The 20,092-nt window shown below is 36.0% G+C and overlaps 1 protein-coding gene across 1 annotated transcript in view; it reads right to left on the bottom strand.

Annotated features, from left to right (window-relative positions):
• DHX15 (DEAH-box helicase 15) overlaps nt 1–20,092 on the bottom strand; it is a 67,911-nt gene that overhangs the window by 10,037 nt on the left and 37,782 nt on the right. The window contains exons 6-11 of the mRNA XM_084626437.1: nt 16,523–16,690; nt 10,335–10,421; nt 8,261–8,410; nt 7,826–7,934; nt 5,484–5,675; nt 1,800–1,922 (exon numbers count right to left, since the gene is read on the bottom strand). Of these exons, the coding sequence (XP_084482563.1) occupies nt 1,800–1,922; nt 5,484–5,675; nt 7,826–7,934; nt 8,261–8,410; nt 10,335–10,421; nt 16,523–16,690 (829 nt within the window). The remainder of the gene's footprint in view (nt 1–1,799; nt 1,923–5,483; nt 5,676–7,825; nt 7,935–8,260; nt 8,411–10,334; nt 10,422–16,522; nt 16,691–20,092) is intronic.

Genomic DNA, 20,092 nt, shown 5'->3' with positions numbered 1-20,092 from the left:
AGTGAGGACTGAAAGCTGCTATCACTTTCGGCAGAGTATTCTAAATCTCATTTTCATAAGCAGCATTGTTTTCACCCTCTAAGTCAAGCACTTCCTTCACTTGCAGGCTTCCAAAAAATGTTCAAATTAAGTGTCCATAAAAGGTACATGGAGAATCCTAGAGCCTCAAGTCCTCAATCTAAAGAGCAGATAGCATAAAGGTGGCAGCAGTGCAAGCTTCTCCAAAACTAATAGTGAGTTTTCACAGAAGCCTCTTAACTGCTGCTCAAAGTGAAGATCTGAAGACATCTGTAGGCTCTTTTATCAAAAAACATGGACACTCTCTCTTGCTACTGGAGCGCCACATGTGGTTATAGTCAAAAAGCAACTAGGTAATAATGGCATTTTAATTCTACATACAAACTTAACTTTAAAAACCTACAGTTTTTACTCCTGTTAGCGCTGCAATAAGGTTATGGAAGAGTAAACTGGATTCAATTTTGCATCATACACCAAAGCTGCCAGCCAAGTCTTGAGTTCAAATTTTTTTTAAATCTACCTTTTCTTCTACTGATTATGTAAAAATACAGCTGGATTGTTAAACTCCATGTGAAGCTTTCTTGGTGGTTCATCTAATCTTTTGACTTACAAACAAAGCAAATTTGACATGGAAATGGTTGATGGAAAATACTGAAACCCAGGATGCCACTTTTATAGTTATTTTTCAAAAAGAGATAGAACTGCTTATCTTAACCTCTCTGTCATTTGATCTTGCTCAAACTGCCGAAATATTTTTGAACAAAAAGAGTGATGGGTTTGGAGGAGAGTATACTGTGTTTGTATATACACATACAAGCCATATATGTACAAGTGATATCCATGTGATAAATTACAGAGCCATGTGATAAACTTACCATTCACTATTGACATGTCACCTACACTCTTCTAAAAATTAATCTCCTTGAGACTTATTCCAACGTTTCGGCCCCCTAACCAGCCTTTTTCCCAAATCAACCTGGTTCCAGAAATGCTCCTCTCCTCCCAACTCTGAAATATCCCCTCCTCAAAACTCCCCAGAGACATTACCCTCTGCCCAAGACAAGCAAAATTCAGGTTTTCTATGCCTAATATTTCATATGCCTGGGAAAGGTAGATTCCTTGCTGTCCAAGGCTACCCAGCACTCACTTCAAGACCTGGGCCAGACCAAGATACCCAACTTTAAAACAAAAATTTTGTTTGAGGGATACAGATGTGCTATTTCAAGTGTCTCTTAAAGGGATTTTACATTTGTAGGTTTTATTCTCTCTCCCTCTCAGCTCAACAGGTGGACTTGTGATAACTTTGGCATGTAATTTTACAGGAAAAGAAACATCAGAAACAATCCCAACATTTTATAAAACTCTACAATATTCTTAAAATAGTTTTTTAAAAACTATCTGCATCTGCCACCTGAAAAACTCAGTGCCTAAGTCCAATTCAGAAAGGCACAGAGGCAACCCATGGCGCAGATCTAGCAAAAGCTGCAGGGGAACTGGTAGTCAAGAAATACAACTGGGCAGCAGCCAGAGTTCAGGTGTTAATAAGTCAATCTTCCAGATAAATGAGATTACTTCCTAGTTCTAAGGTAAGAGAGATAGCATTGTTAAAAAGATGCCAATCTTTCCTCACATGATAACATTTATTTATTTAAAAATACTCTGTTATATAAAAAGCTGGTACTTTGAAATAGGTTCGCTTAATTCACACTTGACACCAGGAATAGAGGATGGTAATATTAAGAGTTAATGCATATTATATAAATGCGTAGGTTTACACTTACTTTGTTTGAAAGCATGGTAGACATTCAGCAAGGTCAAATGATCTCCATCTATGTGGGCAAACCTCATCTTGGCTTCATCTGCTGCTTTCTTGGCTTCCGTGGGGCGAACAAAACACTGTGGGACTAAACAAGGTTGGTATGGGCCCAACACAAACGCCCATATCGATGAGTCACGCATTCACAGATAGAGGAACAAGGCCTAGCTAGGTCAGTTCACAGAGCATAGGGCAGGGCAGGATGGCCTCCAACTGCATCTTGGACTGTTTACTACCTTGATTTGGTACATCAACACCTAACCACATCTGTAAGACAAGAGGGTTTCAAAGCTACAGAGTACCTGATTATTTTGACTAGAACTATATGTAGGCATCAAAATCTCTATTCTGAAGGCCATCAAGATTGCCTAAATATACTAGAAGGCTCAACAGATCTTAGTTCAAGACCCAGTGCTGATAGCTGTACCACACAGCAGTATCAAAGTGACAACGATTGTCTAATTAAGAGGAAGTCTTTTTCAGAGAGGCTCTCTGTGGACAAAAGTACAGAAGAGAATTTTCAAACTATACTGCACTAGTGCAGCTGGTGAAATTTTACTACTAGTCTGCTGCTAGGTAATTTCAACCTTGCATGTATTCTGTCACCTCCAGTAGGTATTGCTATCAGCACTGGTACACAGAAACTTATGTGAATGAGAAAGTATAAAGAAGTCCAAGGTCATGATGGTAGCGGTAGTGGTGGAAGGTTAAACCGCCCTTTGGCACTATTTGAAATAAAACTCCCACTCTGAAGTTGATGAATTCTGCCTATCCTCAGTTTCTCTTATACACGTGATTTTATCCATGAGCATGCTTTGACTTTTAATTCAAAACCAGAAATTAAGTGCCAAAAATCTAACAGACGAATAGACAATTTAAGTGCACAAATATTTACTGCAGCATCACTTAGTTCTATGGTCTGTCAACGTTTTATAAGCAGCCACCCCAATTTGATAGGTTTGCAACACTTATCTTAATTCATGAGGTTGAAAGTTGTTATACAAGGTCTTCACCTCATTTAAAAAAAAAACACAGTTTGATTTTTCTTTAAGTAGACAGCAACATAAGGTTTTGTATGCGTTTTAAGTTAATTTAATGCTATGAAACATGCTGAAAGAAGAGCCCTGAAGGCCTATGTTCCTTATTTTTTCCAGTCACTTGGGACTTTTTGCACTTTTTCACAACTAAAGCCCACAAACCTAATTAGAAACACTATTCTAGATATCATTTGCCTGTAACACAGCCAAGGACCTTTTGATTTTTCTCTCTCATAAAAGCTAGTAAATGCTACATTTAAAGACTGGCTATACTGCACGAGTTGAATACTGCATGAAATTCCAATAAAAGGTGGACATTGTAACAGCAATGTTAGTGGAAGAACCCTACTCTTCAATTCACATGGTAACAAATCTGAAAGACCAATGGATCAAATACAATGTAAATGAAGATGTTTCTTCCACAACCCAACATCTTTAAAGTCCCATATTTGAAAATAAAGGAAATAAAAAAATATTAAAAAGCTAAGTTTAACTTGAGCAAATAAAAAACAAATTCTTAATTATGCTGTCACTCCACTGACTCACTGTTTTTCCTAAATGTGGAAGAGATCTCCATAAGCCTGCAATTTAGCAAGTGCTACAAAGTATTCAAAACAGTGAGTTAAGGAATGAATAATATCAAATGTCCTGGCTTTACCTAATTTAAACAAGCCTTCACATCCTCAAAACAGCTTTTTGTAAAAGGAACTTATTGTATGAAGGTTTAACTAATTTATTTGCTGTTGTGGTCAATAACGCTATTCCTTCCTCCTTTTTGGTATTTACCTCTTCCATTTAATCCGAAAAACTAATCTCTGAATTGATACTGGATAGCTCCTATATGTGCTTTCTGAAACATGTTGTGACCAGCCCAGCTGTTTGCCTTGTAGAACATTTTTTGGATTTTTGGTTTTAACAAACAGTAATTTGACTACATCCAAGAAAGACACAATCCTAAGCGGCCAGCTTTCTATATATTATTATTAATCCTAATAGATGGTGGTGATTTTTTTTAAATATAGGCTTGGAGGGGAGAAAGCTAAATAGAAAAAAAAAAAAAGTCTTGTCTAGACAAACAGATAGTGCACAACAAGCTGGGGTATAAATCTACAGCGCACTACATGCCACACACTGTTTGTGTGGACCCCACAATCTCCCACTAGAAGCTTTCTAAGGTGCCCTCAGTTTTGAAATAGCAGCAGGTCAATGTCCCCTTAGAAACTTCTATTGTATGGTAGCAGGGACCACACAGACAGTTAAGTGTGTGACATGCTGGTGCCCTGTAGAATTACACCCCAGATTTCTGTGCGCTATTCATCAAGATGACCCCTAACATACTCAGTAGAAAATAAAAGGCAAGATATTAAATTCAAAAGTTTATTTGCCTTATACTTTCTCTTTAATATAACTTTTGGGGTGGGTAGGAAGGGGAAAGGAAAATGTGACAGAAAAGGCAGGCACCAACCTACCACCACCTCCGCAAATAAGGCTACAATTTAGTTAAAAATGATTAGATTCTGCCCTGCCCATCTGCTCTGAGTCTGAACAGTCAAAAACTCTGCAAACATTTTAGCTTGTTCTTACAAAACTTTCACATCATTAATATGCTGAGACTAAACTAAAGCAAGATTTTACACTTAGCCAAAACATTTTTCTAATCATCTACATTAAGCTTGAACCATTTCAAGAAAGATCAGAAGTATAATTGTATTGTAAACAAGTCTGTAAATGGTAAGAACCAATATTAATATCCTCATCACCACAATGGACTAAAACTTGCTGCCATCTTGTTAAGACTGCGCAAAAGTCAATCATTCTACAGAACTGGAGATTTAAACATGGAACCCGCTTGACTTGTTTTTTTCCTCAGACGACATTTCTTGACAATCAGCTCTGCTACAGCATACTAACATTCATGTTTTGCAACAGCAAAATATAGCTGTACACACATATCCATTAAATGAAATGAAATTTCCTTTTCCATTTTTGGAATAAATACACTACTACCCTTTTTGGCTTTCCTTTTTACTTTGAAAACTTGGGAAATTTATGTAGTATTTAATTTATCTGAGTTTAAGGTTAGTAATTTTTTTTTTTTTTAAATAAGATCACTTTGGGAAGAGTTGAGTTTACAAATTATATAAAGGAATACCACAAATTAGATGGGGTTGTTAAAAATAAAGTGGCTGAACTGATACTCCTAGTCCTCAACAGAAATGGACAACAATCCTCACAGACACTTCTGTTCCAATGGCCTGGAATTCTTCCATACTAAGCAAAGCAATATACATTTCTGTTTCAATGGCCTAGAATTCTTCCATATTAAAAACAAAACAAAACAACCCAAGATATTTTAGCTACAATCTAGGAAGTCAAATTCTTGTTTCACCATTTCATGCATATTGCATGCTTTAGTAAGTGTTAATTTCATTTCTAAACTTTAACCCACTATGAATAACTCTATAAAATAAGCTCTGAAAGGCACAATTCTAGTTTTATTAAAAGGTGTGTTTGTAGTAATTTATATGTACAGATGTTGGAAAACTAAAATGTTTTCTCAAACTGGAGATTTGGACTTTGTTTGGCATCTCTTTCCCTCCCCCTGCTATTACCTGACAACATGGCAGTAATAGATAGGATCTCATTAGAACAGTTGTAGTCACAACTTGCAATAACCATTTTAGCCAGCTGTGGATCCAGTGGAAATTCAGCCATCATGGATCCCAATTCAGTCAGGTCTCCATCATCATTTAAAGCAGCTAGATAATTCAAAAGCTCTAGGGCTCTCATCAAAGTTTCAGGAGCTGAAAGAAAAACACTCTATTAGTCCAGCTGCCTTTAGTAAGCAACAATCTGACCAAGTACAAACTATTATACACTATCATTTTTCTTTCTGTAGTGGACCAAATTCAGAACACAAGCTGTCATCAAATTCAATTATAGAGATCTAGCAACCAACGAATCACATAATATTATCATCACACACATTGTAAGGAGAGTGATCACTTTAGATAAGCTATTACCAACAGGAGAGTGGGTTTGTTGGGGGAGGGGGGAGACCTGGATTTGTGCTGGAAATGGCCCACCCTGATTATCATACACATTGTAAGGAGAGTGATCACTTTACATAAGCTATTACCAGCAGGAGAGTGGGGTGGGGGGAGAGAAAACCTTTTCTAGTGATAAACACCCATTTTTTCATGATTTGTGTGTATAAAACAAACATCTTCTGTATTTCCCACAGTATGCAGCCGATGAAGTGAGCTGTACCTCACGAAAGCTTACGCTCAAATAAATTGGTTAGTCTCTAAGGTGCCACAAGTACTCCTTTTCTTTTTGCGAATACAGACTAACACGGCTGTTACTCTGAAACCTGTCATAATACTCAAAGTTTGATATAGGCGAGTTCTACACAAGATTCAAAGCCTTTTTCTAAGTCAGCTAATTTACCCTATTAGAGATGGTTACAAGTTTATCATGACATCTGGGTTTCAACTGTAATGAACTTCAAAAATATTTACTATTATTCTTCCTTTAACTTGGGGCATTTAATTTTTTTTTTTTTTTTACTGTAAGTTTTTCTGGGTCTACAGAGAGAAAAAGTGCATGCAAACAGGTCCATACATATGAGAGACAGGGCAAAAAGCTCTCTATTTGCGGTCACTTGCAAAAAGGCTGTGTCAGAGGGCACAGTTTAATTATTGCTTAACTAACTAAGAATGCATTAAATTTATCTTACTCGAAATACATATTACACCTCCACCCTATTTATTGACAGTTTTGTCATTCTTTCACAAAAATTGTGTTAGTAAAAGTTTACTATCTTCACCAACAAGAAACTCAATTTTTATTGCTAAGGATACTTAATCTGCAGGCTGAGTTTTGTTTTTAAAAGCACTTTTCAGAATCCAGACACAAGTGATATGAAGAGTGTCAAATATTTAGTGACATCGACATCTATTATTATACCAAGTATGCTGATATGTCTTCCCCTTCCTTTAGTTTCATACAAAGTAAGTCCAAAGTCACTTTTTGAATACCAATATTTTAAGACAGGACTTTTAAAAGGAAAAGAAAAGAAGAACTTTGGATGCCTGCAGTCTCAACAAACATCCTCTGGTCTTACAAAAATGCTGTCCTTGTCCTCTATTTCTCCAGATGTATGTATACACAGATAAAGTATAAAGTAATACTATTTACCATTATACAGATCTCCTGCATGGGAACAAGGATTCTGACATATTTGTATGACTGTATTCCAGTGCTTAACAAGGATTTAAAAATACTGCCATATATAATTTTAAAAATCAGAGCCCAGACTGATATTTAAGTAGCAATATGAACTGGCTTCTTTTACATTTTTAAAGGTTTACAAAAATTAAATTCACAATTGAGATGGTACTTTCATTTTATGCTTCAATATGCCAAAGTGTGCATTAAACTTTAAAAGTACTGGCCAATCTTACTTACATGGGATTGTTAATTGATGTGCAATCAGATTGTGTAATCAAGGTGTTAAGTAAAAAAACCTCATTAACTAAACTAATAGGTTTTCTACCACAGATGACTTGATTTTGCCTTATCCTCTCCGAACAGGGGGCATACTGTGGAACTTCTTGCTCAAATAAAAAAGAAAGCACTCATGCAAGCAATGACAGAAAGATGAGTTGTGTTTTGTTTGTTTTGTTATTGGGGGTTTTTAGTGGGGGGAAAGGAAGAGAGGAGGTAAAAAAAGGGTGTGAGCACTAAAAATCAGAATAACCTGAGAAAGCTGATTATGGATGATCACAAAATAGTTAAAATACAACTGGCAGATTGAATTCTGGTTCATTTTATTAGTCTCTACTTACACAATATCCACTGCAATTAAAATTTTCTAGAGTAACAAAGTAAACTCTTACAAAAGCAAATCCACAAGATATAATTCTAAACAAACTTGATAACAAGTTCATACCTGGTGGGTCCATAAAATCAAAGTGCACCAAGTCATCTATACCAAGTTTCTTCAGTTGTAACACCACAGATCCCAAGTTGGATCTCAGAATTTCAGGATAGGTGTTGTCCTGGCCAAAAAAAAAAAAAAGTTTATTTTTCCACTTTGCTTTTAATTCTCCTGCCTTTTCATCAACCTTAAAACACGCTGGCAATATCTGGTAAAAGTGAGACAGGTGGGTGAGGCAATCTCTTTTCTTTGAGTACTTTCTTTTTAAATTCTGTGGGTTGTGGAGTTGTTGTACTTTGTTTTTGTGATGAGTGGTTATTAGGTGGTTGTTGTTGGTTTTTTGTTCTGTTTTTTTTGGGGGGGGGAGAGCAGTGTTTGACAGTTGTTTTGGGTTTCTTGCACGGTAAAGCAATTTTTGAGATTCTGCATTCAACTAAGCAATCTTACCTGCATTTCAGTTTTGTACGCCTTCTCCGTATAAAGCCTGAAGCACTTGCCTGGCCTAGTACGACCAGCACGGCCAGCTCTCTGCTGAGCAGATGCTTTGCTGATCGCTGTCACCAACAGAGATTCAACTCTAATACGAGGATTGTATACCTATATGATAGTGGAGTCCGAAGCAGGGAAAAGAAAAGTGAGTAACACTCACATGTAGGTAAAAATGCTATGCAGAAAATAAAAAGGTTTTAGTCTAAATTTTCAAATACTGCTTCTAACTGGAAGATTATGTGCATTCATTTATGTCAGAGAAATTTTCTGGCTACATAAAACAACTGGATTTGTAATGGAAAGCTTCAAATACATTTGCCCCTCTAAACTAAGAAATGTTTACTTTTCAACTCATTTGTTAACATCTTTTCCAGTTAGGCTCCCTGTCCACTTTTAATGTGTGTATGTTTAGATTATAAGATTCTCATGGCAGGACTCATGTCTCTCATTTGTTCTATACAGTGCTAAACGCACTGCTGGTGCTCAAATAATTCCATGTAAAAACAGATAGCCTCAACGTAATTATAAGGTTGAATAATCAAGTACCGAGGGGTCAGGAAATCAAAAACTTGTAAAACTGTGCTGATGACATAAAGCAAGACTGTATTTTAAAACCTAAGGAATCTGTCACGTAGTACAAAATACAAAGTGGAAATTAAAGAACTTTCCTTACACTAGATACAATACATGTAGTCTGCAGATTTGCTTGAATTTTTGTTTAAAATCTATGTTTGGGTGCTACAAAAAAAATTAGTTCAGTAGATTACGTGCATTCATTAATGTCAAAGAAACTTTCTGACAAACTCTGGGCCACATTGTAAGGCACCCTCATGATTTAGATTGATTTAAAAAAACTGAAGCATTTCAAAACATTCCAATGTTGTCGATTGCTATAACTTTATATTAATAAGCCACAAGCAGTCATACTGTATATAAGTGAAAATATTTGAACACGCAACTTAAAACTTGCCCTATTTTTTCAAACACAGCTTTTTGCTTAAATCTCAGTCTGCAAATTGGGCAGAAATCAAATAAGCAGCCCAGCCATTTTTGAGTTATGCATGTATAATATTTTACTGCACTGATGGGATTTTCATGATTTTTCTTAAAACATGCAGAAATCTCAATAATGGATGAACTGAGTTTGCTCAAACTTTCAAAAAAATCATTTCTGGACTTCAGACCAAGAAGACCATTCTAGCCCCAAAATTGCAGAAAACTACAAATAATTAAAAGGAGATGGTTTGGGCAAGTCTATAATGCAAGGGAGATCTCTTTTGTTGCCCCGATCTCTGAAGTCAACACACAACAGTAATTCTCCTTTTGATTGAGGAGGACGGGACACTAATTTTCAGTCCAGTGACAGTTCCTTCTAATAGCCTGAGTTTCCTATAGTAAGCAACAAAGCAAAGCTTTCCTTCGGTAGGTGAATGTGCTACCACAACTGCACTTTCAGCCCCTACAAACATGGGTCCTGAACTCTGTTACAGTGCTATTTGTCCACTTGGTCAGCCCACATCTTTCACCCCTCCTTTCTACAGAGACTGAACCTGTGCTGCTGCTCCTTCACCCCACACCTGTCCTGAGCACCTGTGCAAAAAACCCCAAACCTCTCACCAATACCCCACCTCCCTCACAAAAAGAAAAAAAAAATTAGAAGCAGAGTGAAACTCTAAATCAGTTTCATTTGGCTGCTCCTGAGCCATATGGTAAAAGAAAAACATTTTATGTAAGAGCAGCAGAAACAAAATCCTGCATTGCTATTGGTGACATTACATAACAAGGGAAGGAGGGTCAGGGAAAAGAAAACATGGAAGTCTCTGTTCCTGTTCTCAGTTGGTCAGGCAGAAGTAGAGACATTCACAGCCAGAACACCAAAGGCCTAATCTTCCCCTCACACGATGAGATTTTTCTTTTACAAAAGACATTAAACAATATTTGTAGAAATAAAAGTTATGTGCAAGCCAGGTTCCCAACATTTTCTGCCCTAATTAAGCAAGAAGCAATCTAGGTTAAGACATCACATATTTACCTTTTGCTTAGCAAATCCAGGATCAATCACAAACACAACACCATCTATTGTTAATGATGTTTCAGCAATATTAGTGGATACGACAACCTGTTGGGGGAAGGGGAGAACATGAAAATTTGTACATCAAGATACATATACTATAGTAAATATAAACAACTTAAACATGCAATAATACATGCAGCTATGATGAGAGGAGTAATTCAGTACCCACACTAACTTTTTGAAGTCTTGTGAGCAAATTCTCAGTTATAGTACGTTAAACATCATTTAGAGCTGTGACCTAGGACACAGTCACAAACAAGAGTAAGTCTCACTGGAACCTATTAACTGGCATTCTGCTGATGAGAAAGCCCTGAATTTGTCCACTAAGAACTCCCCTCTCTCCCTTGTTTTCTCCATTGAAAACTCAATATAATTACAAAACATGCTAGTTTAAAATTAAAGTTCCAAGAGCTAATACTTCATACTGATGTTAATCATGGCTTTACACATCTGTTTCACGCATGCAGGTACAAATCATTAAAATGAATTTTACCTAAAAGATTAAAAAAATCAGTGAAAACTAGTTAACTAGAATTGCAATCATGTGTTACACAATGCACTACAGAGGGTACTGATACAAAGCTTTTTCCCCAGCCAAGACCTGAATTCAGGGTTCTGAATATTTTCTGCATTTCTTTTCCTCCTATGGGTGTTAACGAAATCCTCTAACAATCACAGAACCCTGAGTTAAGATCTTGGTAAGTAAAATCCAGAAATGTCCATGTTTAATTACTCCATTTTAAAAATAAAAAAAATTATCACGTGTCCAAATACCACCTTTGTGGTCATATTTTTAAAATTAGTGGAATAAAACAACTGGACATTTAAAGTCCAACTTGTGTTAAAGTCAAACTGATTTTCATGCCAAGATTCCATTCAGTTCAATTATACCTGTGTGTATAAGAATTAAGTGGAACACACTCCACCACAAAACATTAAGTTGTCATCCAACTACAGTGACTGGAAAAAATTAAGTTAAAAGTTGTTCTTTTACATGAGTTTTGTTACTTGTTTAACTACAAAAGGAACATCTCTAGAACTTCTCCAGCATAACACCAAGGGAATTTAAACATGCCTTTCACCTGTGAATTGCAAAGTGTTTTACAACGGTAAATACCTACATTTGATGGATTAGGAACTTGAGGAAAACAATGATTTGTCCCAGATAAGAACAAAGCCAGTGACAAGGTATAGCAGCCCCTTCCCCTAACCACTTTGCTACTCATTACCCCAGCTACCTCCTCCCAACAAGCCCACACTCTAAATGCTAAATACTAGACAGTTAAAATAATACAGAAGTTGAAAAATATTTCTGTAGTGAACTGGAGTTGTATCAAACTTAAGTAAGAAACAGTATGTTATATGGAACAGTTCAAACAAAAATGAATATATTCATCCAGATGTCATCAGTACAAACTCGCCACATAAATAAAAAAGTCAAATACTTGAATTAAAATAAATGACAGAACAGCTTGATGCATTTTCACATTAATTTACATTTTAAATGATTTATAGAATTAAACTAGTGTTGTGTTAAAGGGTTAAATTAATCCACCTCCATAAACTACATACACACCCCGATCCAGCTTGCTATGAGATAATTATTTATTACAAATATTTTTATATGAGCCTAACATGCATAACATTTTTTAGCTCTGCAGATGTGCTGGGCATCCATGCCCACATTCTGAAAGTCCCAATTGGAAGTGGAAGTCGTTGGCAATAGGCTCTTCAGGGGAATATTAAATATTATGGGTGGAGCCAATTAAGGCACTTCTGCTGCTGAAAATTCTATGGGCTCACCTTGCTGCTATGTGCTCGGTCCATATAGACCCAGTAATAGTTATTGCACTTCAATCTTCAAAGATGCCACTCAGCATATCAGGTGAAAAAAAAATATGCACTGCCCAAACATTCCATAGTCCAAACCCATTGTAAGTTTTCTATTGTGAATGTCACATGAAACTAAATGGTAAGCAGACGTGCTTAACTGCTATTTTAAGTACGTAAAAGCCTTTGAAAAAATCCTACCCTTAAAACCAAAATGGAAGTTAAAGCATGAAAAGTTGTTTCAAAATTAAAAGATTAAATCTGCTAAATTACACAAAATATAAATCATGACTATTTAACAATTTACATGATTTTATAATTGCAAAGTGGTTCTATTATCTTGATATTTGAGTACCTATTTAACAATTTACTTCATTGAATTTTCCTTTTTGAGACTTGCTTAATTTAGTTATTTATTTGACTACTGAATTAAAAATTGTATTTCTATATACAGTGGCTTTACCCAGTGCCTCCAATGAATCTAAAACTGTTCATGACAGTACAACAAACTTGGGATTTCAATTCTGGTGTGTTCTATTTATACAGGTTAATTGACGAGTAGAATTTCATGATATGACCAAAGTTCTCTTCTCATTTATGCCAAATGTTATATAAAAACATTCCGTTTTTAATATATATTCAAAATGAATAATTTAATCCGTGAAAAGCAATCAACCAATAGGAAATGCAAAGTATCCTTCCATAAAAGGTGCTGGAACTAGGGGTGCTGGAGGTGCGGCAGGCTTGAAGTGGATTCCATTATCTGCAGGGTTTACAATTTGGTTCAGTGGCTCTCAGCACCACCACTACAAAAATTGTTCCAGCACCCCTACCTTCCATGAGAGAGAATGAATAGCACATATGGCAGCGGATCTGTGGCATACTGACCTGAAGGAAAACATACTCATCCTCGCCCATACGCCAGGTAACAGTTAATTCAGTAATTGCAAGGGAATAGTGATTAGATCTATTCCCTTGCAATTACTGAATTAACTGTTACCTTTATTAAAAAATATAAAAACAAATAACGGGACAGTACTTTGTGTTTATGTCAGCACTGGGGGCCTACAACAAAGATATTTACTGATCTTCTCTAGGGTTACACCAAAGGATAAAACAGTTTAGTCTCTCTCCAGTTCGACTATAGCTTTGTTAAATGTTAGGCTCGTTACAGTAGTAAGCCCTACAACTTTCAGACCTGAATTTAAAATTATATATCTTCTATAATGAAATGCTTAATTAATAATACTGAACCTTTTTAAATGTGTCTACAAAATCTAATAATTTTAGAGGAACTGAGATGATATGACAATTAAATTGCGTTTATTTGCTTTGCAACCACTAGAAATTGTTGGCAATTTTTGAGGGGGCGGGGGGGGCGGGGACTATATAAGTGACTTAGGAGCCCAAATTCAGTTTGAAAAGTGATGTGGACTCCTAAATCAATTGTACTTTTTAAAGAATTTTACAGTCTTAAAAATTTGATTCTAATTTGAAGGATTTTAACGGAGTAATTAGACACATCAATACAACACGTAGAAAAGTATAACATGATGGCATCGAAGCAGCATTGCTTCTTTAAAGGGGGATCATTTTCAGATAACTCAAGATTAGATAAACAAGTTAATAGTAGAAAATTTGGCATATATGGTTTAGATTTTGAAAAAATATCTTAATAAAAAGTATGATGATCTAAAAAAAAGCTATATGAAGGGTAAGTAAGCTGGAGGACAAGTCTACGAGTGATTTAAAAGCCAGAGTAAGCAAGCAGAGTCAAATACCATCCATAACAGATTCAGATGCCACAAATCTAGGTTTTCCTTTAAAGAAGTTTATAGCCCTTATGGTTGCAAAGAAAATCTTCAAAATGTGAACCAAGTGTAAAATGCTGGAAAGAGATTAAAAAGCCTTGCACGCAGCCTGCAAGAGATGAAAGATAACCTGATTAATTCATTCGTAGGCACTGTGTGAACACCTTCAAGGAGCTTAATGATCTAATCCAGGCTTTCTAACCACATTTTCATACATGGCTGTACAAATCTGTGTCTAAGTTTGCACAATTACAACTGTATGTACAAATAGGATATTTTTTTCCCCTGCACCTGTAGTACCCTATGTAACAGTCACATTACCAACTTAACAAGTTATGGCCCAGAAAGAGGGCAATGTTCTCAATTCCTTTAGAATCTAGAGCAGTTGTACATGGGGGGTCTTAACACACTTACCAGCTGGTCAAAAAGTAAGGTGCAAAAATACAACAAGCCTATTAGATGAGTGTTCCTGGCCCAGGTACAGCAATTGTGGCCTTTGTACATTCCTGGCCTAAGTCAAAAAAATCAGCTGTCTCAAAGAAATCTTTCCTTGTTGCATCCTTATCCTGACGTTCCTCCGTATGGGCGACGGAGTCCTCTGGATCACCTAAATCTAAATAAGCAGACATCTTCATCCTAAATCTGAAGCTGCCTTGCACAACTGTCTTTTCCAAAAGATTTGGGGAGTAAAGAAGGCCTTGAGCTTCAATAACGCATCAGGAAACACCAATACCGGGTGTACCAATAGCTTTCCTGCAAGCTATGCTATAATCCAAGTTCTGGCCCTTGTTCCAGCCATACAGCTAAAATTCAAAATGTCCACATGAAAGGTGATTTTTTAACTGCCAACAACTTGAGATCTGAAAATCAAGCTGCATTCTGGGTTGAGTATCTTGGCCACTAATAAAGATCCAGAAATCGGAATTTATTTAACAAGTCTATTAATAACACATAAGCCAGAAGAGAATAAAGCTTACTTTTTCATTACTATATTAGCTCTGCAGAAGAAAAATATTAAACATTTCGGTCACTAAAGCAACCAAACACAAATCAGAATACAGAGAGAACAGGCACCATTTTTACACAGACACTTTAGATTAGAAGCCATTGCATGCATGTTTTTATGACTGCTTTTGCTCACAACTTATACTTTTCCAGTCTAGCAACCCTTGTAACACAATACTTGCTAAGGTTAGAGTGCATTGTTGAACACTAGCACTGGTTTGTCAGCAAGGCATGCTGAAAGCTGTGCATCTGCATCCGTTATCCACTTATCAAGAAAACCAGACACTGCCTATTTTGAAGCAAGTTATATTTTAAACATAAAGGAAAATTTAATGAAATACAATGCTATCACTTGTTCATCACTGAGAAGCAATTTCATTCATTTAAGTCATTTACTAATACAATCTTGTTGCAGCATTAGTTTCGTGATTTCAGATTGTATGCTTTCTGCAATCAATGTCAATAGGAAAAAAGGATAATTTCACTAGATTTAATAAGTGATTTATTCATCCAGAGCACAAGAAGTTGTCACTAGTATTCTACATGCACTGTACTGCACTGAAAAGGCAATAATCAAGGAACAAACCCTGCCTAGAGCGCATACAATGATTCGGCTTTGACCTTCAAAAATCTTCAGTTCAACTTTATGAATGTTATAATTTAACATAGCCAGTGTAGAGTCCAATATTTTGGTGACCTTAGTTTTTTTTTAATCTATTTGGAAAATTAAGTGACTTCTATTGTTGTTTATACCCAGATGCACCAAAACTACCAATCTCTGGTCATAACATGTAATTTTTCAGCGTTATGATAAACCCCAATAGGCCAAGGGGTTGGTATAATAGAGGAAAGGGGACCTAAATTCAGGGTATTTCCCAAAGAAAAAAAAGGGCTTCTGACTTATTATTTGATTGTTTATCTTAACCCATCAAATTTTTAAAAGACAGTCAGGGCGGAGGGAGAGAATCAAGAGACCTTACACCTTAGGGCATCCCTTGAAGATCAGCAGATAAGGATTCTGCTGAGACCAAATTCCACATTCAAGATCCCTTAACTGGCTACCCACAGTATTTAAAATAAGGATTTGATCAGATCCTGTTTCAGCTGATCTGAATTATCATGGTATTACGTGAGCAAAGCATTTTCTGATAGCCAGGTCCCATTTGATTCAGAGCTTTAATATTCAACAATTTAGGGCTTTGTAGGTGGAAGTCTGTGCCTTGAACTGCACCCAGAAATAAACTGAAAGCCAGTGCATATCAAAGCGGATGTAATATTTAATTTGACAGCATCCCTGTAAGTCTTTAACCTAAGAAACATTTGATTACATTGCTCAAGTCTGCTTCAAAGTAAGAGTTGAGACCTATCTTTCTATTTGTTGCTGTCCAAATACATTTAAGATTAACAGCGGAAACTCACTATATTTAATCCCCCCCACTACTATAAGCAGTTTGATAGTAAAAAGCACACTAAGGTACAAACATTTTCTCATACTATTACCTTTCTTCCTATTGCTCCACTTGGTTTTTTAGGAGGAGGAGGTTCAAAAATCCTCTGTTGTTGCTGTGGGGGAAGCGTGGAATATAATGGAATGATTTTGATGTCACCCACTTCAGGACCCAAATCATCAATTTCACGCTTTATCCTCTTACAGGCTTCATCAATCTCCTACAAAGCAAAAGTTGGCAAAAATAAAAACCTCATGAAAAGACTAATTTTATTTTAAAAAAAAACTTTGCATGGCAACTAAATTATTTCCAGCTATAAAACAGCAGATATCATTTTTACTTTTAAAACCAATCTGGGTGCTTGCAGAACTTTCAAAGGGATTTCCACAACAGTCCATGATACATGTTCATTAGCGTACAGAAGTTGAGGTAACAACCTTATTTGCATTCAACACTCTTTCTTTTAGTCATGTTTCCTAATTAATTCTCTACAATTTGTACTAAAATTGAAATCTCTCACCCAGGAATATTAAACTGCACTCATGACCTTTTCAATTTTCACAATCTAAAAGAAATTGATGTGTGAGATATTTTAAATAAGCCAATTAAGCTTTAATGTCACGTATCACTAATGCAATTATATGGAAGATTTGCTTCATTGTACCTAATGAGAACAAACACCTTTACAGTATAAACACGGATTTTCAAGAACCAGATAGAACTCAGTCCAATATTTTAGAGTTTATTTTAAAATTTGTTAAAATGCCATCTAAACTCAAAATCACTGAACTATTCTCAATCAATCTGAATGAACGCTGGAAGAATATATTTTGTGCATTTCTATAGTACCACAGTATCTAGCTTCTGGACTACAGAAAATATTTAATGCTGCCCATTCATTTAGAATTCAATTTCACTTTACCATAAATTTCATTTAAAATATGTGAAATGACCCCTAATTATGGGAAGGTTTGATTAAAATAGCAAATCATAACAGCAGAATTTTAGGCCAGTTGCTGCTGATCCAATGAAATATTCTCAGAATAGGAAACTATAGCAACCCCTGCTGGTATAATTGAAAGATGTCAGTATTAGCTATTGAGAGATCCCCCAAATAGCCCTCATACAAAAGAGTGAATTTAAAAGTTTTGTTTAAAAGAGGGAAACAATGTTTTACAAAAAAAGTCAGAAATTACTATAATGTATGTCTAAACAATAAGGCTAGATATCTCTCACCTTATATAACTAGATGCCCTTTGTGGATTATGCTGTTAAATTGTCTGATTAGCCAAGAAGAATCTGTTTTAAAAAGCTTTTTTAAAAAGTTAATCTAAGTCTCAGGAATTCTCTCTCTGAACCAAATGTAAGAAGGTCAAAGTTACTTCTCATGTTAAAGAAAGCAGCAACATATTGCTGAAACATCTATTAGATGGAACTTACAAAAAACCACGGGAAATAAAGAAACATTTTACTAGCGTTTCACTTTTCTGCATAATATTATTCAATATCAATTCAGTATTTACAATTTGCAACATTACACACATCATTTTACAATGTTGACAGATGAACACCCTATGTAGGCCCAACGAAGCAGAAACTACACATGCTTTGCCAGCTTTCTTCTGACATTAGTTGAAGTGATATTTGGTTACACAGACTTAAGTTTCAGATCTTCTTGTAAGTTTAAATATAGTAGGTACTTAAGATAAACCTCTTCTAGACAAAGTTAAGCCTCGCAAATTCCAAGTTTACTTTCATTAAAAGTCCTCAAGAATCTGGGCTAAAATGTCCCCTACTGGTCTGTTAAACAAAGGAGGAACTTCAAGTCTTAAGTGAAACTGCTTCAATAGACTCAAAGCACCTATACTGTAGCTTATGAAATTGGTGAATATTCAGAAAGAAGTAGCTAGCTCGATGCAGATGTCTGAAGCTGTTAGACACATTGCACTCCCTGGAGTTGGAATCATACTTACCAATTTCTAAGGTACTTATGTTATCTAGGCACTTCCATTACAAATATTAACACAAATCAGATGTGTCACTAGCAAAATCAACAGTCAAATGATAAACAAAATAAATGCAACTTGCATTACACCCTGAAAGTCAAAAGACTAGCTCTGATGGGATGCCACTAACAAAGACTCGCCCCCTCAAATAAAAAAGCCCTGCTGCTGGTCATAAAGTGCTCAAATTTAAATACTAACTGCAGAATCTCACAAAAAATTTTATGTTTAAACTGGGCTTAAGACAAGCAAGCAGTCTGTCAATGAGCAGCAAACAAAAAAGCCAGGTGTCTTGTTCAAAGCCACACATTTCTCTTCAAAAAGTAGAAGCTGTATTCTGTACCAGCTGGCGCTTCCAAATATAATTTCAAGAGTAAGACTATTTTAACGAGTTCTGATTAGGATAACATGGAAATGATAAATGCATAGATGACCATTACTATAGTCACCTTATGGACCTTATAATCATCTTCTCAGCTGCACATGGTGAAGGGCAACAATGGCTACTTCTGCTAGTCTGAGAGCAATAATAAACTCAGGAGGATCCTGTGGTTATGAACCATTTTGATGGAAAGACATCGAGTGTCTTCACCCTCAATAGATGGCAAATTATTTCTCTAAATGCTTCCCCCCTGCCAACAAGCACTACTTTAGCCTTATCTATAACCAGCTCGCTTTCTTCCAAATCATTGCCTTTCACATACTAGGGGTCTGCAGCATATAAAAGCATTTAAAATACTCACTTCCAACTCTGAGCAGAACTGAGACTTCTTTCAGAGAAAAGAGAGCTTGTTTCTAAAAAGTTGTCCTGAGATATGCTAATTTATAAATGTATACTAACAAAAATGTGCTATGAGAGCATTAAGGATTCACAGCTAAGCATTCAAGAATCAGGAAATGCCAGAGTTAAGGCTGCAGGCGTAACTTTAACCCTCTCTGTGGACACATTACAATGTCTTGAATTACACAAACATGCTCTATTTTTCAAGTACCAAAGACAACCTTTTATTTTTTTTTTATTTTTTTTACACAACCATTGTAGCATCTTGTACTACCCTGTGGATTGCAAAGTGATTACATAAACACGAGAGACATTAGATGAAGCGAGGCTTCTCTGGAGCCCTTGCTTCATTCACTATTCATTCTTCACAGAAAAAATTTTTACAAGGCTGTAGATAAAAAGTCACATGGTATGATGTATGATCTGAAAAACAATATATGATCAATGAACCTTCACCATAATGTATTCACATAAGAGACGTCTCCTAAAGGTGCACATTAAATTAAGCTTTGAAGGAGGCTGGGCCGCATGTATATATCATACAACATGCTCATTCATCTCAAGCTTCCAGTAAACACTGTGTACATGTATTGTTGTTACCATCCATAAATACACAGTGCATGCCCGTTACACTTCATACCTATTTCATTAGAATGATCCCCGGTGCAGATGAGTTTACTGTAGAGGAGTGGAGAGCAGTTTTTAAAGACTTATAGCTTAGCAAAATCAAAACCAATTTTCACCAAAACATTCAAGAAAGAGCAAGAGCTACAGTGCAGGTTACATACTGTAATACTTTACTGAAAGAGCATTTAAGCAAACTAGGGAAATGTGGGCC

The sequence above is a fragment of the Lepidochelys olivacea genome (assembly GCF_965140295.1).
Source record: "Lepidochelys olivacea isolate rLepOli2 genome assembly, chromosome: 4".
In the NCBI taxonomy this organism is placed as follows: domain Eukaryota; kingdom Metazoa; phylum Chordata; order Testudines; family Cheloniidae; genus Lepidochelys; species Lepidochelys olivacea.
Note: the sequence above shows the minus strand (reverse complement) of the source record. Positions and strands in the feature narration are given on the sequence as shown.